Source organism: Leptosomus discolor, chromosome 10, assembly GCF_034619465.1.
Source record: "Leptosomus discolor isolate bLepDis1 chromosome 10, bLepDis1.hap2, whole genome shotgun sequence".
NCBI lineage: Eukaryota > Metazoa > Chordata > Aves > Leptosomiformes > Leptosomidae > Leptosomus > Leptosomus discolor.
The window spans coordinates 21,416,992-21,442,936 of NC_141400.1; the positions used below are offsets into that span (position 1 = coordinate 21,416,992).

Here is a 25,945-nt window from a genome sequence, read left to right on the forward strand (position 1 = left end):
GCGGCCGCGAGGTTGGGCAGTGCCTATGGGGCCGGTCGACTCAGGTCGGTGCTCAGCGGCCGACAGCGCCGAGTCCTCCGATACCTGCGGGCGCAGGAGGACCCCGCAGCCCTCCCTGCCCGCCAGCCTGCGTGGGGCCCTCGTGTCTCCTCGGGTGCCTTCTGGGCAGTGACACTGTGTCCGTGGCTGCCTCGAGGGCGCATAAGTAGCAGGACACGGGTGGTGGGAAGGGTGGCGACGCACCCGCTTGCCCTGAGCATGCCATAGCCTCGCTCTGCCGGTGAGGGATCCCTTTCCGCCCGGCTCAGCATGTCCCTGCAGGAAGCCATGCATTTTTAATAGCAGCTTTAAAATATGGTTAACTTGTTCATTAAATGGATAAGGTTGCTATTAATTTTAATTTGTCTTGTTTATGGAGACCAGATGTTAATTAACATTTATTTATCTGCTTGCTCTGTGGATAAAGCCATTACGCCTCACATACGGGGCCCCAGCAGAGAGGTGCTGCCACTGCAGCCGCAGCGATGCTGCTGGAGGATGCACTGGTGACACACGACGTGGCAGTGCCGGTCCCCTGCCCCTGCAGCACCTCGGGCACGGTCCCCGGTGTCCCACAGCAGCAGGGACAGTCCATGGGATCCCCACCCAGAGAGAAGGTTGGGTATAGGGGGTGCTGACACCTTCTGTAGCATCTTTCCTGTTGCAGCTCGCCCGGCCTGGCTCTGCCATCAACGGGCCGGCGGGGCAGGAGTTACACCCAAGTGAGCTCAGGAAAGGGAAACAAAGTCCAATGTTGAAAAGTCGGGCTCATCTCTGGGGCGAGGAGCTGCGGTCCATCACCTGCGGGAGGGCCAGTCCCAGCCTTGGGGTTCAGGTTCTTTGGGGGCCATGTCCCCGTTCCCAGCTGCCGAGCAGAGCCCTGGTGCCGCTCAACAGTTTCTCCTTTGGTCTGGTGGTTTGGGGCCAGCGCTGAACCTGGGGCTTCCCCGGGGATCTCGGCCGGTCTTGGACATGGCCATAACAGGCCCCATTGCCCCGCTCCTTCCCCAGGCGAGGACCCGGCGGTGCCTTGGGGCTCCCTCCCCAGCCCCGCAGCTCCAGGGCTGAGCCACCGCGCAGCTGACACAACCTGCGCCTCCCACCGCTCCTGGGGACGTTCCCAGGGGTCGGGGATGTCCCCAGCCATTGGGGACATTCCGAGCCAGTGCCCACCTCGCCCAGGCATTCAGTGCCCGGTGGCCTCAAGGGTGGCCAGGCCACCAGCTCTGTGGCTACACTGTCTGTCCCCACCCACGGCAGGACACCTGTCAGCAGCCAGCGGGTCTCGGCTCAGCAGCGCTGCTTCTCGCCGCTTCCTTCACCTTCATTCCACAACCCGGAGAAACGAGTTGTTCCTCCTGGGTGGCTGCTGGCCAGTGGCTTCCCCCTCGTCCCCGCTGAAGCCGGGCTGAGCTCGGGTGCCGGCCCATCACAAACCGAGGCATGCAGGAGCAAGCCAGGGATTCACAGCAAAGGAAGCAACAGCGAAATAGGTCCTTCTGGAAAAGCGAGAAGAAAAGATCATTTGTGATGGACTTTGTGATTCCACTTCGATGCAACGGCTCGCTGCGCTGTGGGGGGCAGCTGTAGCCGAGCAGTGGTTGTGGCCAGTGCCTAATGACCATCACAGAAGTCTGATTTTTATCCCATCCCGTTATCACTTACAGGAGCAAACAAGGACTTACAGTTCCAAATAATCTGTTTAAAATTTAATTCTGAGCTGATATGCACTGGTTTTCTAACAACATTTCACTGATGTGCCCTTGGTACCGGCATGCCGGCAGCAGACGGCAGTGCTGGGCTGCACAGAGGGGTGAGTGTGGGCGGGGGGAGGGGGGTGGCCAGGATGCCACAACCTTCTAAAATGCATGGAAATGAGAACTCCACTTTTCGGGCATCCCCTCACACCCCTTGTATGCCCGTCGACAGCAGCTCGGCCTCGGCTGTGACCAGGAGTTCTGTGAGCTGAGTGAACAGTGCTCTGCACATAACTCCTTCTCCATCGAGGTAAAGACAAACGTGGCTGGTTCAAATCTCAAAAGCCTTCCTGGAAATTTTAAAGAACGCTCTGCATACTCGGGACTTACCCAGAGGCTCTTTGGAAGAAAATGCTGGTGGTGCTGCTCCTCTGTCCCCAGTCCCCAGCTGCCTGGCTCTGACGTGGGCCGCACACTGAGGAATAACCCCGGGCTCGAATCCATGCACGTTTTAGTAGATTAAGGTCATGAAGTTAATGTGAAGGTAAATGAGTGTCTGTTTGAATAACATTTCCTTGACAGTATAATCCATGCCCTGCAGCTTCTAATTAGGTGCCGCTGCTTAAATTCATCACCAAGAACAACAGAGAATTAGCGCATGGGCTGCCGAGGAACCGGCAGGCTTTATCAAATAATGAGATTTGTCCTGCTGAAGAGGGGGGGCTGTTGGATGCCGCCAGTGATTTACTGTCAACCACAGCCCTCCCACACTCGCCCCGTCTGCCCCTTCCTGCCCCGTAAGACACGTAGGGCTGGCACGGCACGGCACAGCACAGCGTGGCATGGCATAGCAGAGGCAGCACTAGTCTCGCCTTCACCGTGCCCCAGCCACATGCAGTGTGTCAGACCTTTGCCCAGGGCAGGGGGCACGGTGGTAACCGCTCACCCAGGCAGGCCCCTCTGCCTCGGGTCCTACTTCAGGTTTATCATAAAGCTGGCTCAGCTATCAGCAGGGATTTCAAATGGAAAATAAACCCAGATTCTTCCTGAAAAGCACCGCAGGACCTGTTGCTCCCCATGCTGGGCAGTGGAGCATGAGCCCCGGCCTCGGTCTCTGGGTCGGAGCCGTTGGCGCGGGGTCCAGGCACCACTCTTCGCTGTGGGGGGGAGTCACCCAACTTGCACCAGAGCAAGAGGAGCCCCAGCCGCCCTGTGCCCTCGCTGGCTCCTCCACAGCACTCCCTGAGTGCGAGGGGGGTTGTAACAGTGAAACTGCCCATTCTTGTCATGATTAATTGGCCACCAGTGTCTGTACGAGGCAATGAGGCAACGCGTCCTGCAGCCACCCCGACACCGGCGGCAACCTGCAGCGTCTCACCCGAGCCCTGGCCAGGGCAGGGAGAAGGGCTCAGCCTCGCCTCATATCGCTGACCTTGGCTTCAGCTGAAACGCTGCTCAGTGCCCGGAGGATGCCAGGATCAGTCCACACGTGTCTGTATTTACTGCCAAGCCTGCGTGTGGAGCTAAAGCTGTGCTGTGTTTCCAGGCAATGCAGTGTTTGATCAGGCTGCTGAGGGCGAGGGCTCCACAGTCCACCCAGAGCAGCTCGTTTATGGGCACGAACATCCCCATGCCATCACCCACGTCGTGCAAAGCGGGGACTCCCACTCCCGTCAGCCAGTGGCTCTGCCTTGTGGCAGAGAGGCCCTGGATAAATGGAAGTGCTCTGCTGAGCCAGCCCCTGGTGCCAGGTGGAGTTTTTATGGGGTCCAACACGCTCCCCAGGCACTGTCGCCTGACAGAAGGGTCCAGCAGCTCTGTTTTCCAGAGGCCAGGCTGCAGAGTAAGAGTAACAGCCCTTGTCATTCCTCATAGCCCTGTTATTGGAGATATTTAGTGCTGAGGCTGGGCTGCGGGGCTGGTATCTGGGACGTGATAATGTTGCTCCCTGCATGAGTGAGTAGGACATCAATTGTGGGCTGTCAGCCGCAGCCTGCCCCTCAGCCACCGCCTGTGCCAGGGAGCAGCATCCCACACACGGCATCAACCTGCACAAGGCATCACCCAGCGCTGCTCACACGCTGCCTCTCAATACCGCACCCCTCAGAACTCCTCCACAGCTGCAGAGAGTGTTCGGGACCAGAGCCAGACAGCAGGGGCCCACTGAAGTACCGTGTTGGGCGACTGCGTCACCAACTGACGTAGGGCTCGCCACAGCTGCTGAATGTGGCCGGTCCCCAGCCAGGTTACGGGTGTCTCCCCTCCTCGTTGCCCCTCGAGGTCCCCGACACTCTCGCCTTGCTGCCGCAGGCTGCAAAGAGCCTGTTTTGAAAGCAAGCGCCCCCCAGGCCCAGCCACCCCACTGCGCTTGGCTCGGCTGTGAGAAGGGACCGCTGCCTCCCTGGCACCCAGGCGCATTGTGGGGGCTCCACCACTCGCAGCGTTGTGCCGACGGCGGCTGCCACACCACGAAGCACAGGCACAGCGAGCCCCGATGGCTCCTCCCGGGCATGTCCCCTGCATGGCACCGGCACCAACCACGGCGGGCACCCTGCTCCCACGCTTCACCCTGGCATCTTTGGGAGCTGCTGGGCTCTGCCACAGGGTAACACGGCATGTAGGGGTGTGTGTGTGGGCAGAAACGAGGCAAACGGCACCTTCCCCGGTGGCCCCGCTGTAAGCAGGGCTCGGCGTGTGCGGCTGCAGCGGGGAGACCAGGAGCCGCCTGCAGCGGAGGGTGCAATGCCAAACACCCCCCCCTGTACACCCACCGCGCTGGTGCAGCGCGGTGCAGGATGTGTCGGACAATGGTTTCCAAAAGCAGATGCCTTCCTAGCCAAGCCCTGTGACGGTCACCCCGGCAGAGCTGCGAGGCACTACAGCCCATGCCGTGCCCGGCCCTGCGCCAGCAGCAGCACAAACCCTCCCCACCCATGCACAAACGTGTGCCCCGTGGGACAGGGCCGTGGGTAACAAAGCCATGGGGACACCTGCCTTCCGCAAGTCCTTAAACCACTGGACAAGGAGGGGACATCCCACTTTATGCATCCCTGGGGTTCCACAGCCCCTCTCGCGCCCTGCCAGGGGCGGATGCGGGATGGGTGGGACGTTCGCTCAGCCCCACCACGGCCCCCTGCACCAAGGCCCAACCCTCCCAACAGCATGCCCAGCTGCAAGGGGACCCGGAATTCCCACTCGCTGCCCCGATGTCCCGTACCCACAGCAGTGACGCAGAATCCCTGGGGTCTCTGCCCCCGCCCCCAGCCATCCCTCATCAGCACAGACCTGGCCACCAACCTCTGCCCAGGGACCCTTTCCAGACACCGTCCAGGTGCCACAGCGCGACCACCACCCTGCACGCTGGGGGCACAGCAAGCAGCGACGCCACACAAAGACACATTTGGGACAACTTTACTTCTGATACCAGAGCACAGGCTTTCTTTACAGGAACCAAAAAAAGAATTTTTTTTTTTTTTTTTTTAAATTATTAGTTTACTCTTGTTTTTTACCATTATTTCATTAAAAAAAAAAAAAAGTTACTCCTGAAAGCCATCACTTGTAGTAAATTCATAAGCCAGTGCACTTTGTCTTTTCCCTTGTGATCGCTCCTCCAAGGCAGCGAGCTCTCCTCGCTGCTGCCCTGTGCAGGCTCGCGATGGGGATGGGGATGGGGTGTCCCGGTGGCTCAGCACCCCGCGGCTCCATCCCAGGGGCCGGGGCACAGCCGGGGGTCCCCGCTGCCGCCGCGCAGCTCCCGGGTTTCTGCGCGGTCCCTGCGCTCCGCAGGTCGTAGCCGTTCGTCTCCCTCGTCGGGCGCAAGAGCCGGGAGGCTGCGGTGGGACACGCTGGGGGTTCTGGTGGCGCGTGCCAGGAGGGCACTTTGCCCCGGAGCGTCGTGCGACTGTCCCCGCAGGGAGCAGGCGCTGCCCCGGCCAAAGGGACGGACAGCGGGGTCGCCCTTACGGAGCCACTCCTAAAGTGACGATGCTGAATTTTTCAGTCATCGACTTTATTTATTCATTTGTTTTTTTGCTGCAGGAGTGGTTTTCAGATGGACTGAATGTTCAGTAGTTTGTTTTTTTTTTTTTTTTTTATTGAACAGTTGCTCAAGTAAAAGAGGGACCTGAACAATCTTTAGAGTAGAAAGGGGCAGCCTCGCCATGCAAAGAGGAAGAGTTATTGTTTTTATTATTATCATTATTATTATTATCATGTAGGACCACAGACAGCCTCTCTCTGAAGCAGTCAGTTGTTAACAGCAATATACGGCTGGAATCTTTTTTAGAAGGTCATAAATTAGCAACTTACACTTCATCTTTAAAAAAAATCAAATAAATAAATAAATAAATAAAAAAAGGGAGAGAGAGAGAGAGAGAGAGAGAGAGAGAGAGAGAGAGAGAGAGAGAGAGAGAAAGGGAGAGACAGTCACATCATGCTGGAGCTTACAACAAAACAAGTAAAAATGACCAAAGCAAAAGACAACAAATGCAGAAGAAAAGCCCAGGATCAATTTGGTTCGCAGTCAATGCAGTTTGGAAGCATCATTTATAAAGGTATGTCATATACCAAAAAAGGCACCACAGTATCTACAAAGCCAAATCCTCAGGAGAGTTTCTGTGGGGTGGGGGGCGGCAGCAGCCGGCCAGAGCAGACACGTCTCGGTGCGCAGCAGATCCCCCCCTTTAAGCTTGTCCATTGCAAATCTGAACTTTTCCATTTTACTTTTGGTTTTGCTGTCTCTGTTGGTAAAAGCACAAAACAATAATAATAAAAAAGACTAACGTGACAAATGGCAAAGAGGACGACGTTCCCATCTGGCAGCGTAACAGGTGGAACATTTCTGGGATCAAGTTTAAGACCGTCAGCGCAGGGCTGTGGTGACCAGAGGCCCCGGGGGCACACGCCGCACGCCCCCCTCCTCCCCGGGCGCTGCAGCAGCCCGGGTTCCCACCTCGCCACGCTCGGCTGCCAGCTACGGCCACCCTGGTGCCGCTGGGAGAGCGAACAGCTCACGCCTCCCCAGCCGCCCCACATCACGTCTCGGCTGCAACGCGTAACCGGAGAGAAGTCGGGCGCGTGCCCCTGGGTGCAGAAGCGCTCGCCTCTGCACGGCCGTGGCTGCAGAGCAGTGCCTGAACCAAGGAACAGGGAGGAAAAGGAAGAAAAAAAAGAAAGAAAAGAAACATTTGAAATCTTGTGTTTACTAGTATTCAGTACATGAGATTCCTAAAGAACAACTTGTCCTCCTAGTTAACCTTGTCCTGGAATATATACAGGTTATTTGTCGCTGCCACGGCAATGATATTCTCGGAGGGGTGCCAAGCTGTATGCAGGATCTTTTTGCTAAAGTCCAGACTGTCCACGCTGATTTCGTCTTTCCTCCGCTTGCCACCCACGCAGACCTTGCGGGGCTTGAGGATGGCGCGGGGTTTGCTGTTCTCCCGCGAGGCCTCCAGCGTCACATCGCGCTTGGTGTTGCGGTCAAACATGCGGAAGAAGTTGTTGTAGGAGCCGGTCATGATGACGCTGCAAGGAGGGAGGACAGATGGGTCACTGTCCCTGCCCCCGTCAGCCCCCCGGCAGTGACACCCCGGCCCTGTCCGGCATGGGCTCCAGAGGACACGGGGGCACAACCGGGACCCCAGGCAGCTTGTGCACCGAAAGGCCCAGGCTCGGCCCGTGAAGCCACATCCCCACGGCCTCCTCCTGAACCCAGGGAACGCGCATGGGGAGGCAACTCCTTTCAGGATAGCAACGCGTACGGAGACCAGTCTTCACGGCAAAGATCGAGCTGCCCTGAACCGAATGATTTTCCCCTTTTTAGAAGCAGACCGCCCCATGACCGGAGGCAGACTGAATATCCAGAGGCGTAACAAGCTTTGGATTAGATCTGGAATTTGGGCTTTGGGCCAGCTGTGCCATGTTAACTCGCTCCAAGCATTCAGAGACAAAAACATGGCAATCCTGCCGGGTCAACTGGTCTTGAACGCTTTCTGCCACTTGGTTCGGTGTGACTCATGGGTGGGTAGTTGTCACCCCCAGATTCTGGCAATCTGGAGCCAAGCGCATCACCACCCTCCTCCAGGTGTGGGTGAAATTGAGAAAGAGACCGAACCTGTCCAGGAGGGAGCCGGGACCCCATCAGACACCCTCAGCTGCGCTCGGGTGAGGTGATCCCCGTGGTACCCATGGGAGAACTCTCCAGACCCCACACCCAGACAAAGGCTGGGGAAGGGACCGTACGGAGATGTGGGGGCCACCCCAAAGCGTGCACCCCCCGGGCCGAACTCGGCACCTGCAGGGCTGGGTGCCAGTGTGGAGCCGCGCCGACGAACTGCTCACCTGTCGGAGCCGTTCCAGACGCACTCGAACTTGTCGAAGATGCAGTCGTTCTCGTAGAGCGAGCACAGCTTGCTCCGCAGGTAGTCGTGAACCTGCCGGCAGAGAGGGACGGGCTGTGAGGCCCCCACACGGAGCAGCACAGCCCAGCAGCCGGCAAATGCCAGGCTGAGCCAGGCAGCACTGGGCACGGCCCGTTATCAACATGGCCTTGGCCACGGCCACCATTCCACTGGGAGAAGCCGCACCGGCACCGCTCCACGTACAGCTCCAGCAGCACCAGGCAGCGCCAGGGCACGTCCCCCGGCAGAGGGTGGCCAGGGCCACACTTGCCTCCCACGTGTCCCTCCTGGCCACCAGTGCCTGAGCTTGCCCCCACCCCCACACCCAGCCTGGGGATTGGGGTTACAATTCACCAGCCGCTCGAGCCCACACTAACACCCCTTCCTTTGCCTTCCATGGCGTAATGGCATGATGCTCCCATCTATCAGACTTGTACCCGTCCCAGTGCCTGGCCATGCCACACTCACCTGGTAGGTCTCGATGGGCCGGTTCTCCATGTTCAGGTCCCACACCTTGACGGTGAGATAGTCCCGGGTCATGATGTACCTCCCGCTGTGGCTGAATTTGACATCGGAGATTGAGGAGATGATCTCGGAAAAAAACGACCGGTTACTCGGATCTTCAGGCTCTTCGAAAACTGTGGAAGAGGAAAGGACAAGCGCCGGCATCAGCCAAGGGAGGAGCTGCCTGTCCCCAGGCCCTGGCGCCGCAGGATGCTCCTGGGAGGGGAGCGGGCATCCCTGGAGCCACACTGCCGCACGGCAAAGGAGGCTCCGGTTTGGCAGTGGAGACCTACAGACGGCGCTGAGCTGGCGTCTCGGGGCAGCCACCACCACCGCCCAAACACCCTCTGCCGAGCAGAGGCATCCGCATCCCCATGGGACATCACCACCGCGGGCTGGGAGAACGCCCCCCACTTCTGGGTTCGGCCTAGGACAGACAAACGCCCGTAGTTGAGGACTGGACTTGGCACAACTGAAGCCCCTTTATTTTTAATGCGTGCAATAAGCAAGAAGGACGTTCAGAGCCCGCTCTACCAACAGCACCACAGAAGCCCGGAAGATTTAGAGCCTTGCACGTCACTTCTGCTCTCTGGAAATCAATGTGCAGCGTAACTGAAAGTCAACGTAAATATTTTATAGCCACTGCAACCTACAGATTTAATCTGATCAGTCTTTGAATAAATCACAGTTTGAAGGAGACTGATGAAGTTCCAAATTAAATGTATTTACAAATTTGATTTCCAAGCAACATCAGCTGGGCAAGTACGGCTTTAAAAAAAACCATCACAGATGCATCGAGAGGGATGCTGCTGCCGACGCAGGGATATCTGTCCAGCCTCCGCCTCCACAGACAGCTCTCCTGCGCAGCGTGAAGGATACTGCTGGGTAACACGGAGGAGCTCACACTGCTTCACTTCTCTACTGGAGAAAATCCAGTTGCTGGCCGCATTCATCCGACCCTTGTCCCCAGCACTGCGGTGGCTCTGGGCTTTGACCCGCTGGTGGCCAGTGCAGGGGACGTGCCAGCAGCCAGCCGGGCCACGCCGTGCCCCAGAGCAGGTGCCCTGCACCGCACCGCACCCAGCACCGGTGTTGGCTCGTGTTTACCATCCCCTCGCTGAGCCCTGTGGTACCAACACCTGAGCCAAGCACGGCGGAAAAAATGCCTGAAGCGCCAGCATAAAGGATCTCTCTGCAAGTCAGGAGTGGCATTGTCCACAGCAGGACCCGGCTCCGGGGCCTTTAATCACCAGCAGGAAACCTGATGACACGTCAGGCTTTTTAAGTAAGAAAAGCGAAAGCAACAAAAGCAAATAAAGATCTGAGGCAGGCTGTGAGAGCAGCTGAATGCCATGGCCTGTCTTCCCTGTAATCGTCCCAGGTTTGCTCGCACCAGGTCGCTGCCTTCGCGAGGCTCATTTCAATGGCTGTGTCGGTCCCGTCAGGGCTGTGTGTGGGAGCTCGTGTCAGGGCTGGAGGTGCCACGTCTGCAGTGCGGGGCAAGAGGGAACCGTCTCTGACAGAGGCAGAAGATGCTGAACAGCAGATGGACCATCAAAGAGGAGAGGCCTCGGAATGAGCCCGGGAGCTGAGGCAGCGCCAAGACGTGTCAGCAAGGGTGAGACGTCTGCGGTACGGGGAGGGCTGGGCACAACGCTCGACGCCAGGTACCGCATCCCTGGCACGGCTGCAGCAGCCGGCGTCCCTCTGCTCTGCCCCCCACCAGCGCCTGCTGCTCCCTCCTCCGGTGAGCCCCCGTCCTCCGGGCCCTGCCCGACAGCCGCGGGGTGAGGTCTCCCCATCCCCCTGGGCCCGCGGGGGAGCTGGCGCCAAAGGGCTGGTGCCCGGGAAGGGGCCGGGGCAAGGGTGAAGCACGGCCCCAGCCCAGCCCAGCGGAAGAGCACGGGGGCCCGCGCGGCACCTCCTCTGCGCCGGGGCCTCATGCATGGGGCGGGAAGGTGGGACTCAGCCCCGGCCCAGCCTGGCGCAGGGTCCGGGCGTGCGAGTAGAGCCCGGCACAGGCCCCAGCCCCGCGTGCTGTCTTGGCAGAGGAGCCGCCGACCTTCTGAAACCCAGAGCGGCCAGGAGGTGAGGTCCGTACGGGCTAACTGCCTGTTCCTGGGCCGGGCCCCTTGCCTGCCGTACGTGCTACGGCTCTGACACTGGGGACAAGGACCAGACCACCACCGCAGAGAGCCACGTGGGTTCAGGTGACACTTTGGACACGACCTCCCCACGCTGCTGCCTCCGCAGTCACCCTGCGCTGGAGCACCCCTCCTGCACTGCACTTGTCAGCAAGGCCAGGCTGGGGCCGTGGCTGTCGCTCGGGTCCCTCTCTGGCCTCAGTGTCACCTCTCGGCTCAGCCCCAACACCCCCAGTTAGAAGCGAACGATTCACCAGGTGGAAGTTCTGATGTCAGATGAAGACAGGAGAGCGCCGCAAAGGCAAAGAGGTTTCCCGCTTTGCTAAATGAGCTCAGGGTGGCACAGAGGCTTGTTCTTCACCCCCTGGAGATCCTGCACAACCGACTAGTTAATTCTTAGCTCGAGGTCTTGCCAGGCCTATTATTCTGTGCAGCAGGACATCGTTAGCTCCTGAGAGGGGTTGGAGGAAGGAGATGATTAGTTTTTCTGGGGGTGACACTACCAGCTCAGCTCTGCTCCAGCTGAAACCTGGGACAATGAGAGCTCAGCTCAGCTCAGCTCAGCTCGCCCCGCAGATTCCCTGTGCCACGCAGGACTGGCTTTGTCTGCACAAAGAAGTGTGTTTTCTAATCAGGAATCAGATCTCTGTGCTCTGCTTAGGTAACCTTTTTCCTCTATAAAAGGCTTAGCTGAAAAAACAGGTAAAGAGAACCTGCTGCTTGCAGGAACATGGGAGCGTACGTGCTTCGCCGGAGCGCGGCGGTGGCTTTGCAGCGCCGGCACTCTCAAGTTTCACCCCTGCCCGCACCGACGGCACACGGCAGCCCAGCATATGTGGCTCAGAGCCTTTCCTCCGAGCTGGCAAAGGTGATTTCCAGGGGTGAGGCCGAGCCTCTCCAGGCATTCAGAGGACACCAGCTAGCCAAGGGGCAGGGTCACCTCCCAGCAAGGCCAGACCATCCCCTGGCAGGACATGAGCCCTCTGCTCGGCCACAGCACGCTGCCGCCAACAGCAGCACCAGGAGCGTCTCCCCAGATACACACACCCAGGGTCAGGGAGCGAGGGGGACGCTGGCCTGGGGGCTGCACGCCGCTCATGTGAGCAAGGTGGCAAGTCTGGCCTGTAGTAAAAGCAATGGAGCCGCTTACTGTGTAAGCCCGGGGCCAGGCATCCCCTTGGACTTCAACTGAGGCTCCAGTTAATCTGGTAATAAACTGGGCCCCTGGAAGCACAGTGGAGCAGCACCTGCACGGGCAAATACATTAACCCTCTGCTTCTTCTGTGGCTTCAAATTGAAAGTGAAAACTCCTCTGACAGTTCACCTAAGCACAAAATTAATCACGATCATCACTGAGGAAAAGCTCAGCTACCACAAGCAGAGAAATGAGCTTTGCTTTATATCAGAAAAATTAACCCTGCGATCCACTCTCAGCCCAGAGCCTTGCAGCCACGGGCTACGGAGCAGGAATCACCAGTTTGGTGCCAATTTACCCCGCGGACCTGAGCGATGCACTTTCCTGCCTCATTCTTCCTATCTGCAGCAAGGCAACAGAACGTGCTCCTCTTCCTCACAAGTGAGGTACAGATCGACGAAGGGCTTTTGGCAGCGTGCTCTGAGCACCAGCACGGGCCCTGGCAGCCCCGAGGCAGGACAGGGGGAAGCTGTTGCCCGTGGGGCGGCTGGACCCCAGACCCTGCCAGCACCATCCCCACGGCCACGGGGCAGCAGGGCTGCAGCCGCCCACTCCTCTGCGGGATGCCCGGGCCCTCCTGGTCGTGGCGCTGGGCACAGCGGGGGCTCTGCCGGGACTGGGGGCACACAGGCAGCGCCACCCGGTCCCCGACGGCAGAGCGGGTCTGAGAAGCGAAGGAGGCAGCCGGGCAGGGAAGGGGCTCGGGAGCTATTTTTGCTTCCCGGCTGAAGGCTTTTGTGTGGCTTTCCTCCTGCTGCAGAGGCAGATCTAGGCTGCTGAGCTCATGGAAAGGATTTCTGAGCACTAATTCTCTGTTACACAACAAACCTATTTTCCTCTGACACTGAGCAGGAGCCGCCCGCCCCACGGCAGCTCTCTCTGCCAGCCCGCCTTCCCCAGCAGCCTTCAGCAGCACCCGCTCTGGGGGGACAAACCAAACAACCCCCGAGGTGGCCACGAAGGGCTGCACAGGCCCCAGGGCGATCCTGCTCCGCAGGGCGACGGGGCAGCCTTTCCAGCAGCAGCGACGCAGAGTCTGGCTGGGTCTTCCTAGGGGGCTTCCCCAAAAGGCAGCAGTGGCTGCCCACACGCAAGGCAGAGATAGAGATACATCTGCAGTATCAGAGGGTAGAACCTGCAAGCTTACCAAAGCAGCTTTGTGTGGTTCTTACTTCTAACCAAAGCTGAAACTGTCTTCAGCAAAGAGTAACTGCTTGGCAGTGCCGCTCTGACGTGGTCAGCGTGGAAAGACAAGGTGGCAGAGTGTCCCTCTGGGAAACAGACAGTACTCTGAGCCTTCTGTTTCAGGAGTTTGGTTGGTACAATCACAGGCGGCTCCTTAAGAAAAAGCGGAAGGCCCAATGCCTTTTGCTATGAGGAGATAAGTGCAGCAACCCCCAACAGGGTTCTTCCTCACTTTCCCAGATGCTTTTCAAACAGGATCCCTCTTGCCGGCGTTACCAGCTGCTCCAGGAACCCCCATCTCCCCTTTGGCTTCCCGTGGTGCTTCGGACAACGCATGCGGCTTCTCTGTGCACGGTGTGCCCGGGCAGGCATCCCCTCGCAGGGCCACTGTCCCTCTCAGTGCTGTAGCGCAGGGTACAGGCGGAGCAGCCTTTTCCATGTCCTCTCTTAGGCCGCCTCCGTGGTGGAGGTAACACACACACTGTCACAGACCGCAGGAGCCTCAAATAAAACGGGCGAACACAATTTAATTAAAGCGAAGCACATAAGTAAAAGCTGGCCCTGAGCAGCAAACTGCGTCTGTCTAAATAAACATGACTGGGATGTGCAGTGCCATCTTCTGCATTTTTATTAAATCCTGACAGTTATTAAATGTCTCCGCTGGAGGATTCGCCTCCAAAAGCCAACGTTGCTTTTAATTTTGAACTTTGATGAACTGTCTCAATTTCGACTCACGCATCTGCTGAACTGCAATTGACTGAGGCTGATGCTTCTGAGGCATGGAGGAAAATCAATAAGGAAATGTCACGGGAGAGGTCAAACCGAGCGGGGATTCACCGATGGCCAGTGTGCTCGCCGAGCAGCAGTACCTGAACAAATGGAAATGCTAGGGGCGGGGGGTGCTTCTGCCACTGAAGTGTCAGGAAAATGAATTTCGTTTGCTCTTTAATTGTATTTTGATTCTCAGCTGGGAGCTGTCACTGCAGGACCACGAGACATGGCTGGGAAATGCAAGAACAGAAAGGTGTGTTTTGCTCAGGACCTGGGAAAACTGCCATTTGGTGCTTCCCAACCTCCAGCCAGCAATGCAAGCTTTCCTCTCCATCCGCTTCACTCCAGCATAAAACAGGCATCAGACTGCGCCCGCAGCTCGAGAGCCCAGAAGCAATAGCTGGTGTGCCGTTCCCTGTCGCCTCCAGGAAACCTGCACCTGAAAGGCAGACGGGTGCTCTCTGGATCAGCAGCATAGGGCTCCAGTAAGCTGCACCCAACCGGGTGCATCTTGCTCTGGTAACACGATCACACTTTGAATACTGAAAATCTCCTGAATTTCCCACACGGTATTGGCCATTTTCTGAAGAAAACTCAAACAAGAACAGGAGACACAGGGTTCAGCTGTCCAGTCATATAGCACAGCGGCCCTTGCTTCTGCTGTATTTCGCTCTCTTCAAGGCAGATACCGAACTCCTGTAAGTCCGTCCCATCTTTGGGTCCCATTTACAACACCGTGCTCAGCACAGAGCTGCCTCCAGGCTCCGCCAGGGCACAAAGAACAGCAACAGGTATTCACCAGCCCACCCGTAAGCACCGTAGGTGTTTGTGCTGGTATTTTACTGAGCAGTTGCTGGAAAGGAGAATATTTCCCCTAGCGCCCTCCAGACACACGCAGGCTGAGCAGGAGCCAAGCATAGCTGGCTGCTTCAGCAGCAGCTCACTCATTGCCTCAGCCTGGGGAGCACCAAGGACAAGCACCCAGCTGACTCCAAATTTTGAAAGGACTTTTCTGCACGTCCTGACCCCTGCGGCATCAGCCAGTTGACATAAGGACATGGGGCTCTTTGGCCAAAGAGCCTGAAGAAACACAGCACCGCCTGCCTCCCGGCACTGACAGCTCTGTGGTCGCTGCGCACCGACGTCCCAGTGGCCCCTTGGACTTGCTGCTGCCAAAACATCACCGTGGGGGTTTCAACATGCTCCCCCCCAAAGGGTGGGGGGCCGGGACTCAGGGGAAGCTGCTCCTTACAGGAGGGGCAGGCGGCCATGGGAAGGCCCAGGGGCAGGCAGGAGCACAGCCCAGCACACCCAGAGGGAGGACAGGGCGAGGTGGCAGGGCAGACCTGAACCCGAGTCGGTCTCTGCCCTCCATTTTTGGGCTCTTTTAACCCCAGAGGACCCCGTCCTGGCCGTCCCGCTGGCGGGGGCTGTACTCACACTTGGCGTGGCGGTCGCAGAGGGCGGAGGTGCGCATGTCGCACAGGCGGATGGTGCCTTTGCTGCTGCTGTAGACGAAGGTGTTGCAGTGGTGCGGGTGGAACTCGGCGGCCGTGATCACCTCCGTCAGCTCCTCCATGTTGGCTGGCTTGATGTCCACGATGTCTGGCAGGGCGAGTCAAGGAGCCCCACGTACCCCAGCCCAGACCCTGCTCCTCCCACGGGCTCTCCCCCTGCTGCCCCTCCTGCTGGTGTCTCTGGGCTCCTGGGCTTTCCCCTGCCCCGTGCACACCCAGGACAGCAGCACCATCCTGGGGCAGAACCGCAGCGCCGAGCCGGGACCAGCCAGCGCCAGCGCAGGGGAAAGCCAACATCTGTCACGTTTTCTGTTCAGCTCCGGTACCACGGCCTGAAGCCCCTCTGCGCGGCACGAGACCTGACTGCCCATTCACCCCAGGCCAGAGCAAACGTCTTTTATTGTAGCACTTGGGCAGGGTGAGTTAACTGCACCGAAAACAACAGGGGGGAAACAAAACCCAGAGCATGACGACCAACAGGACACCACCACAGCCCAGGGGTGGCTGCCCAGGGATGTGCCATTTCCAAAACACTTCACATGCCTGGGCTTGGTGAAATGCTGGATTGACAACCAAGCTGCAGACCCTGTCCCCAGGCCCACAGATGGTGCTGACAAGGACATGCATGGCCCCACAGAGCATCCCAGTGCCACAGGGGATGGCTGACGAGTGTCCATCCCAGCCTGACATCAAGCCAGTGGTCACTGGTGGAAGCGGCTTCAGATGTTAACAGTGCAGTCCAGACACCCAGCACAGGACCATTTACCCCCTGTGCAGAGGGGGAAAAAAGTGGCACCTTTCCTCACACCCTGGAAAGCAAATTAAGATCCTGCTGTTCCTGGCAAGACAGAGGTTAAAAAAAAAATGAAGACGACAGGATTTTCTCACCCATGTGGGGTGTTTTACAACAGCAAGTGTTCCTGCAGAGGCAGCCATCGCAGTTCACAGCCACCGAGCGGTTTCACAGCCTGGCCGTGCTGCGGGTCTGCAGCAGAACCTGGGTCGAGTTCAAGCCAGACCTGCACCCAGCGCACGGCCCTGCGGGACAGTGACCACCCCCTCCCAGACCGCCCCAGTTCGGCTGTACTGGTGTTAGTAAGGCATGCTGGCTGTCTGCAGCGAGCAGCGGTACAGGACCACACGGTGTCACGATGCCGCTGCACTCCTGACCCGCAACAAGCCCTCACGACAGCCCTGACGCTTTGCTCAGCAGAGGGTTCAAATCCCAGCGAACTGGGCAGCGGCTGGGTCACATGCAGAAAACCAAAACTCCACTCCGCAGCACTGCCTCTTCTCACCTCTCGAGCAGGCAGGACCACACCTGGTTTTTATCGACAAAAGTGAAAACTGGCGATGTGCTCCTCACCTCCCCGGGCGGGCAGGGGGTGCTGCTGCAGCTCCTCTCCCTGCCACACCGGTGTCACCCAGTGCCCCACTGGGTACCCTGCGGAGAGCCCAGCGGGACTGGTCCCGCAGCTCGGCCAAACGCAGCTGAACTGGGGACATCCCGGGCAGGGGCTCCAAGGCACCGAGCAGAGAGGTGACACTGATGCACCAGCAAGCCGGTGGGATGGGACATCTGAGTGAACATCTCTCTGGTGCTGACAATTTTCTGCCAATTCTTACTGTTTTGGGTGCTGCACTTGCACCTTGGCCAAACACCGTCAGGCCATCTAAACTCCTGGAGGTTTTACCCAAATTTAGAACTCCTCACCTTCTTCCCTGAAACGCCACACACACTGCAGCCCTGCTCAACCGTACCCACTTTGAGCTCCCACCAGCCACCCGTCTGCGACTGCTGAAATCCTCTCCAGCTGCCTAAAACTGCCACATGCCCTGGGGATTTCTCAGTGGGAAACACCATATAAATATCACCGATGATTAGGGCCCCGTTGTTATTATTTCTGATGTGGCTGTTACAAGGGTGACTGGCACGGCCTCATTTGTACGACTGTGACTGGCAGCCTGTCACCCCGCTGCAGGGTATAACAGAGACTGCACGACTAACATTTCCTCTCTGTCTTCCCCAAGGCATCTGTCTTCTCTATCACCCGTGGACCCCCCTCCCTCCCCACGCAGACCCTGCAGGCAGAATTCAAAAACGTGTCACCCACACCAGGAGGCGGCTGTCGCGCCGAGGCCAGCTGAGCCCTGTGCTGTGGAGGGAGCAGCTCGGCGTGGTGGCCCAATGTGCCTGCTGGAGACAGCCTGGCGTCCCGCCGGCAGCACGGCTCGGTCCGGCAGCACAGGCAGAGATGAGAGGGAAGTGCCTTGGCAAGGACACCTGGGGACCGGGGACCTCAGCTGTTGTGCAGCCGGCTGCACGGCGGACAGCACTGTTTGTGCTCCCGAGCCCCTGCCAGAGGGCGAAGCTCCTGCACCGAGGAGCAGCGATCAGGGTGCAGGGCCAGGGCCAGGCGAGATGCTGTGCCACCTGCTCGGTGGCCATCACAGCAGACACGGGCACGGCTCTGCTGCCTCCTGTGGAGCCGGACCTCACAGGCCCCCCCTCCACTGCTCACCTTCACTGGGGACCTGTCTCCCCTGTCCAGCTTCCTCATTCTCCCACTGACATTGGCTCGTGTCTGGGCTCCCAGGGCTTTCACACCCCACTTGCCAGCCGAGGCACCTCCCTTATTCTTGCTCTTGGCTGGGCTGGGACCGGCCCAGGGGCCATGGGGGGCGAGCACCAAAGGATACTAAAACTTTGATTTGTGATTTCGAAGTTCCACAGGTTTATCCTCAGGTCGTCCGCCGACATGTAGGTCTCGTAGTCGCTGTTGACGGAGATGGAGTTGATGTGGTAGGTATGCGCGTTGGCAAACACCCGCCGGGGGGTGGCCTCCACCATCAGGTCCATGGGCCGCAGCACAGGCACCTGTGGGACGGGAAGCAGAGCATCAGCACCCGGCACGGGGGAATGCCCCCACGGCCACCGCAGGCAGCTCCGGCTGGCAGCACTCCATCCCACCCTCCAGGCTCTCACCAAGGGAACCCAACGCCCTTCTGAGTGTACAAAGAGAAGGACAAGCAGACACAAAAGCCTTCTACTTTTGAAAGAGGCACCAGTACGGTTAGAGCGAGAGCCCAGTAAACCAGGCTCGGATCTCTGCTGCAGCAAGCGTTCCTTCTTTGAAAAAAACCCCACAAAACCACTTCTGCTTTGTTTGTCACTGTTAACCGGAATCTGAAGCTCCTGGAGCATTTCTAACAGAAATATATTTCTTGAGAGAGCCAGGTCAGCACAGATTTTTCTTTTAACTTTTTTGCGTTTGCTTCACAGTGAAGTGACGGAGGTGAGAGATGAGAAGAGACAGGGAAAGGGAATGCACAGGGCAGGAACAGATGGAGGGACTAGAAACAGAGTGACACACGTTTGCCTTTAGATTAATAAGCCTAACTCATGTAAACACTAAGGGACGGAGCACTGCAGTGAGACAGTGTAAGCAAAGAGCGGTGTAAGTAATAACTTCAGATGTAACGCTCTTAAGGCAACTCAATACACTAGAAAGGTGTCAGTCTGTGCTCCCGTCTGCAGTAAGCTATTCCCTCAAGCTACTTCATTACTGTGTATATTATCTGTGTGCTGCCCAAAGAGATTTCCCATGGCTGCAGAGATGGGGACAGGAGTGTGACAGCCAGCTCGAGTGACACGAGAGCACAGGGACTGCCAGCTCAGAGCCTGAGCTTAATGTGACGAGCCTGCCTGCTAATTCAGCCTGACACGGCCAATGATGCATCGTTTGCCGCGGAAGGACTCTGCTCAGCCATCTGGGGACGGAGGCTCGTGTTTTGCTCAGGATTACAGAGGCCGGGCTGTCATTCAGACCGTCAGAAACATGACGGGTCTGCAAAGGGAAGGGGTTCACCGGTTACACCAGGCCTCGCCGGGCACAGAAGTACAGCAAAGGCTTCGGCGGAGGCTTTCACTCTGCGAGATGACGCCCAACCGCACCTCCCAGTCAAACCCCAGGCCAGTCCCCATCCCCGGCAGGAGCCCACTGCAGCACAAAGGACCAGGGTGATCCGGGTCCGAGCTGCAGCAGCGTGGCCATTGCAACTTCCAGCGGCCCAGCACGATCCCCTGCCCAGTTCCTATGTGGCAGCTACACAACCACAGAGCCGAGACAAACTCTTCAGCCGAGAAAATTCTCCACATGTTACCTCGGAGCCAAATTCTGGTACGCTGGGACTTGGTCTGTCACCACGCAAAACCCCATGAGAAGAACAAGCCTGGTCATCCATGGATATTTGGTTAAGGCGGGATTTTTTATCTGCTACGGTAGCGAGAATCTGCACTGGAATCTGCAGAACAGCAAGCGTCCATGGCCCTGCTCACCACGTGCTGTGAGCTTTTGCTTAAGTGTATGGACAATAAATATTTAAACCTGAAAGCGCTGACATCTTGAGACAGGAGCAGCCTGGAATGTGCTGGGAGCACACGCCGGCTTGGGGATCTCGTCCCACGACAGCAGAAATCTTGCGGCGGAAGGCAAACCTGGTCTCAGGATGGCCAAGGGGAGCAGCTGCCCAGCGCAGGCTGAGCCCTGGCTCGGGTTTAACCTCATCCGCGCCGACGTCTGCCCTGAAGGCGTCTGGAATCACCACCACCGCGGCGAGGGCCGACGTGAGCCCATGCTGACGGGTCGACTCCGGTGCCGGCGCTGACGTGTGCCCTTGCCGACATGCAAAGCACAGGCAGGGAAGAGCCTTCTGCCCCCTCTCCCCGCTAGCCACCACAGGACTGCTCTTTCCCACCACACTGCCTGGTCTCCAGCAAAGCACCTCCCAGCACCCCGTGGCCCGCTCCAGTGGCTGGCAGGCACCCCACTGCATTTCTGCTTAACGTACATCATAGGAAAGGAAAGGGTGGTCTGAGGGGAGACCCCGGGGACCGATCCGGGGGCTGCAGCCATGCTGTCCCAAGCCCTGCTGGGCAGGCTGGGAGCTGCTCCAGGCGGCAGCATCAGGGACAGTGAATAAAAAGCGCCCAACAAATGGGGCAACGTGACAGCAACTGAAACTTGGTCTTTTTTTTCCTTTCTGAAGCACACAGAGTCCAAGCCAGTGTCTGCCTAAACTACCCGGCTCCCACCAGCATTGCCATGGCAATCCTCAGCAGCACAGAGACCTCCTCAGTGCATCTCTTCTTCAATTACAGGGCCAACATGCAGGGCAGGCTCTGGTATTATATATACCCATTATTAAAGGGTAATTCGGTGTAACAAACCGCATCAAGTACATAGAAAGGCTGTCAAATAAAATAAACCACTAATAAATTAAATTACTTTCTGTTTTCAGGAAGGGGGGAGAATGATAGTCATTTTTCATTTAAAACAAAATATGTCTTAATTTTTCTGTCTGCCTTTAGCAGGCACCCCCTGCAAAAGAGCCGGTTCCACTCATTCAAAGCGCACATGACACTCGATTCCTCTCTCCTTGTCTGGTGAAGGCTTCCCCTTTCCTGAGTTAATGAGGCACTAATCCTCCCTTGAGCTGTAAAATTCATTTTCTCGCTGGCTGGGGGGTGGAGGGAGCTGGCGTGCCCTGGCCCCTTCCCACCGCTGGCGCTGCATCTTTTCCTGCCACCCCCAGCCGCCGAGCGAAGGACCAGGACGCAGGTAACACCATGTCAGTAATTGCTGCCACTTCACTGCTTCGCCCCCTCTTCCCATCAAGCTTCCCCCTTTCATGGTCCATCATGTTGACTGTCACCAAACGCTCCCTGCTCCCGGGGGGAAAGCTTCACATGGCAGAGCTTCTCCTTGTCGTTTACGGCGCTGTGATGGACGTGGCCTGAAGAGACGCAGAGATTCGGTGTTTCTCAGGGAAACCTTGTCCCCCACCCAGAGGTGCTCTGAGGTGCTCTGCGGCGTGCAGCATACTCGAAACACAAGCCAATATACAGGGGGAAAAGCTGAAGGCTTCAGTTCCTGGGACGGCACGGTCACATAACCTCTCACTAGCACAAGTCCAATGCGTGCTGAGTTTGAGCTGCCCGTTACTGGGGTCAGGCCGGTGACACGACACCCCCTGCACAGCCCCGCAGCAAGATGGGACTCAGCCACCTACAAGGTGAAAGCACTGCTGGGAATCCTTCTCACGGGACATGCTGGAGGCCAGAAATTCCTACAGGGTGTGAGTATGACAGGGCTGGCTCACGAAGGGCAAGCCCAGCGCAGACACGCAAAGCAGCAACACCGCCTCTGCCCCAGGAAGCTGCCGCAGCACCCCAGCACCGCCCTGGCGCGGGTCCTGCACCTGCCCCTGCACGGTGCTCCTGGCCACAGGCCGACGGGAGTGAGGGCAGCCGCAGACTTGCCAGCATTGGGACCACGCACCCATTTCTGTGTAATGGAGAAGGAGGTTTTGCTCTCAGTTATCTCCATGGAAATCCTCGTGGCAGAATGGAGCCGCATGGGGCTTAAGCTGAAATCCAAATCTCACCCAGAGGAGTAAACATTAAAAAAAAAAAAATCAATAAATAATCCATTTAGGTATTTATCTGGTCCCCACCTCATCAGGGGTTACCAAACCTCAACACCAACGGCAGTCAAAGCTCTGCAATTGCCTGCGACGCACAGCGGGACCAGCAGCAGCTCAGCCCGACGGCTGCAATGCCGACGGCAGAGCAGCTCCCGCTGCGGCCCGCTCGGCGTGCACCAGTACTCAGGTCTAACTGGTGATGCTGTAAACTGGTGGATGGGGCAGAGCTTTCCTCTCTCCTTCTGCATTTACAGCTGGACAAACCGACCTTCCCAGGCGCAGCCCTGCTCCCCCCAGCCCACCTGCCCTTGCTCTGCACAAGCGCTGCCTGGTGCGTAGTTTGCTCCGCAGCCTCACGCAGCCCCGGCAAGCTGGCAGGATTTGGCCACGAGGGATTAGTCACAGCCGAAGCCCAGATTAACCCTAGCCTTGGGTTTGCAAGAAGCAAAATGTAATCCAGTTCCTGGCAAATCAGAGAGCAGAGCTAGCTGCTCGGGGATAAACCCGGTAAGGTTCCTCACCTGCTGCAGCAACTGAGCTCTGAATGTGCTCCCCGAGGTTTATTTCTTACCTACAAAAGGCATATGCTGCCTGCAGATTAATATTTTGCAGACACAATGTGCATCAAACACTATTTTCATGGCAGACTGACAATTTCATGCTCTTCAGGATTCTGTCTTACTGAACCCTTGCTGTGAAGTGTGGAAGGGACCTTCCTGTGGGAGGATAAACCCGCTATCTCGTTACCAGCCCATGTAGCTGATAGAGCTTCTGGTTTCATCTCTTTTCCCTAGATGTGTCCCTCCCTGCTAAGCATCACACTAACACCGCTGCTTCTGTTGCCCGTTACTGAGCCTGTTCTTCACATGGTGAAACGCAGACACAGACTCGCTGCCACCTGAAGACCCACCTTCACGTGTGCAGGTCCAAAAGGTGCAGGCTGCCCCAAAAGGGTCTGGGTCCCAGCTGGGGGCCAGGAGGAGGGGGAGGACCATGGACCCCAACCAGCTCTGCAGAAGGATGGTGCAGCCAGCACTGGGGTGCCGGAGCAGGAGGGTGTGCTGCCAGGGCCACGTCCAGCTTCTCAACAACTGCTCCGCCCCAGAGGAGGCTGCTGGCACACCACAGGGCCCTCAGCGCCCACCCACAGCTGCGGGAGTCGGAGCCGGAGGGGGAGAAGGTGTGACACATACTCGGCTGTGTGCCGAGACCCCCCTGCGCCGTGGGCATGGGCAAAGGCTGCGGGAGCGGGCGGCAGGTCCCTGCGCCGCCTGCCCCACGCCCACCCCGGAGCTCCCGGCCCTGCGGTAGGGCAGGAGCAGGGCTGTCGTCCTTCTGTCCCCGCTTGGGTGCCCCAGGAGGAGAACGAGGGCCACTGGTGGGCAGCAGGTCCCAGCTGTCACGGGCACCGAGTCACAGGAGTGTCTGCCCAGCTTCGCTCCACCGGCACCAGAGCGCATGGGTCAAAGCCTGACGTCAGTCCACGTGGGCCGACTGTTCGGGCCATCAACACAAATACCCCCCACCCCAAAACCAGGGCCAGGTCATGAAGGGTGTTAGCGCAAGGCAGAGCATTTACTGCAAGTCAGTCCACATACAGGCCAAATCATCCCAGATTTCCCATTCTTTGTATATTTTTGTAGCATGATAGGAGGTTTTTTTGTGCTTGTCATTGAGAATTTGTCCTAGTTCAGTAATTACACTCCAGGATTACTTTCATCATCTGCACCTAAACTCTGAAATAAGTTTGCAGAAACCTTGAAGAAGAAACAGAACATTTTTCTTAACTGAAGTTAAAAATCTCGAACTCTTCGTGCCAATCTCATTAGAATTACTTCCCTCTTAAAGATGTGATTGTTTGAAAAGATATTTTTTAACTCGTTTCTCCCACTGAAAAAGAGCTGGTGTCAGCAAAATCCCACCAGGCAGTTTACGATTTTCCTGCTCCTCCCGGGAGAAGCGCGTAGAAGCACAGCCATGTCACCAAACACCCATTCAGAGCAATCTCAACCCATTTGATCATTCTGACCGGCACGCTGTTTTTACAGTACGTCTAGACACAGATACCAGCAGTGTAATTGCTGTGGAAAAAAGAGATGAAAAAGGTGTCTGAAATGTCAATTCTGGTCATCGGCATTTCAAGGCGAGTTTAAAATACTAGAAGGATGAATAACGAGTTTTCACCAGAAGAGTGTGAATTCAATGCACGACCTGGAGAAAAACAAAAAGGTGAGAAAAGCAGTGGCAGACGGGCTCCTCCAGCCCTTTTTGAGCACCCGCAGAACGAGGCAGGCAGAGGTGCTGCCCGTCCCGGGGGAAACCACCGTCACCTGCACGGTGACTTTGGAGCCCGAGCCTTGCAGACCGGCCGTGCCGCAGTGGGAGACCAAGCCACGGCCTCCCTTCTTCACAGGGCGCTGCTGCAAGAATGACAGAAATGAAGCACCTCCCAGCCAGTACAGCCCACAGGTCCCCAGCATGTCCCAGACCAGCACAGTGGCTTCCCAGAGACAGCACTGCGTGGCGGTGAGCCCAGGGCTGCCCTGCGTGGGCAGAGGGGCCAGGCTACCGACTGGCAGCGAGCACGCCAATGGTACAGGCACATCGAGCTGCCTTAGAGCAACGCTAGCAACTAATGAAAATGGGAAAATCCTTCTTTCTTTTTCCATTTCTGTGCAATGGTTTCATGACAATAATTTGAAATTGATTAGTTCTGCCATATGCCTTTTATAGCCAAAAAAAGCCAAATGTTTCACATTACCTTGTCATTTAAACGATAATGCTTTGGAGAACGTATACAAGGAAAAGACAGGCAAATCTCCGCTGGGGCAGCAACGCAGCAGCACAGCAGCCCTTCTCTGAAGCACCCCCATCCCTCGCCCTCTCCTGTCACGCAGCCCCACTCTGGGGCTGCCCATTGGCTGCACTGGATGCAGGGGAGCACAGCACAGCCTCCCCGGAAAACTGCGCCCAGGGGGCAAGAAATCCGAGTGCTTGGCAAAACAGGAGACATAAAACAGAATTTATGATGGATTTTGGTGGAACTGAGGGAGTGAAGTGGTAGCTCTTGATCAGAGTGAGCTTTGCGACACCTACAGACACCAGGAACAAGGCAAATCCAGGTACCTGCTCAGGGCACCACGTTGTGCTGGGCCTGGGAGGGTCATTCCTCACCCGGGGAGGTGTCTGGTGGACACCACAGAAAACCACCTGCCGTACCACGGCAGTCTCCTGAGTCCTTAATAACCTGGCTGAGACACGACCCTGCTGCCTGGAGCAACTGGACCTTGGGCTCATTAGGTGCACTCCAGCCAGCCCACAGGGTGCTTCCTTACTTGCCAACGTTTTAAAGTGCCTGGGGCAGAGATCGGCTGCCTGGGGCAGGGGGGGCTGTTCCCAGACGGTATCTGAGCTCCCCTGGGTTTCCCTGGGGCACAGGAGGGGAGGCAGCAGTAGTCCCCAACCAGAGCCCTGGCTGCTCTCCCCGCTGGGGACGTAGCTCAGGAGCAGGGGACTCAGCGGAGCAGGGAATCTCGGCCTGGCTTGAGAACCCACAGAGGCCTGACACAAGATCACCCTTCAGCAGCAGCCTCCGCCTGGCACACCGGGGAGGCAGAAGGCCGTCCTTGCGGCGCCTGGCGCTCAGGCGCTCCGTGCCAAGGCACCGCTGGCAGCACAGCCTGTCGCTGCCGCTTCTCTTTCAACAAATGCTGTGAGCATCAGACCCTCTCTGTAGCAAAGGGAGGCCCAGGAGCTGTCTCTCCTGGCCGCTTCCCCCAGTTTGGCCCATCAGAGGCACAGACAGCGTCTTGCCGCACACAGCACCCGGGTGCCCGCAGCCGCCGGCTCCTGCGAGCGGGATGGTACCACTGGGAGGACGCACACTGGTGTTCGCCATAGCCTGCCTTGCACTGTGAGGGATCAAAGCAAACACATTCTCTCTGTAAAAAGATTTAAGCCCTGGATATTATTTGTGTTAATTATTTCCTGCACACATCCCACAGCG

The 25,945-nt window shown here is 57.6% G+C and overlaps 1 protein-coding gene across 3 annotated transcripts in view; it reads right to left on the reverse strand.

Annotated features, from left to right (window-relative positions):
* Positions 1 to 6,982: 6,982 nt before the first annotated feature.
* PPP2R2B (protein phosphatase 2 regulatory subunit Bbeta) overlaps positions 6,983 to 25,945 on the reverse strand; it is a 102,604-nt gene continuing 83,641 nt past the window's right edge. For all 3 annotated transcript variants that reach the window (XM_086471289.1, XM_086471287.1, XM_086471288.1), the window contains 5 exons: positions 18,154 to 18,331; positions 15,377 to 15,541; positions 8,606 to 8,775; positions 8,079 to 8,170; positions 6,983 to 7,262 (listed from right to left, as the gene is read on the reverse strand). In XM_086471289.1, the coding sequence (XP_086327415.1) occupies positions 6,983 to 7,262; positions 8,079 to 8,170; positions 8,606 to 8,775; positions 15,377 to 15,541; positions 18,154 to 18,331 (885 nt within the window). The remainder of the gene's footprint in view (positions 7,263 to 8,078; positions 8,171 to 8,605; positions 8,776 to 15,376; positions 15,542 to 18,153; positions 18,332 to 25,945) is intronic.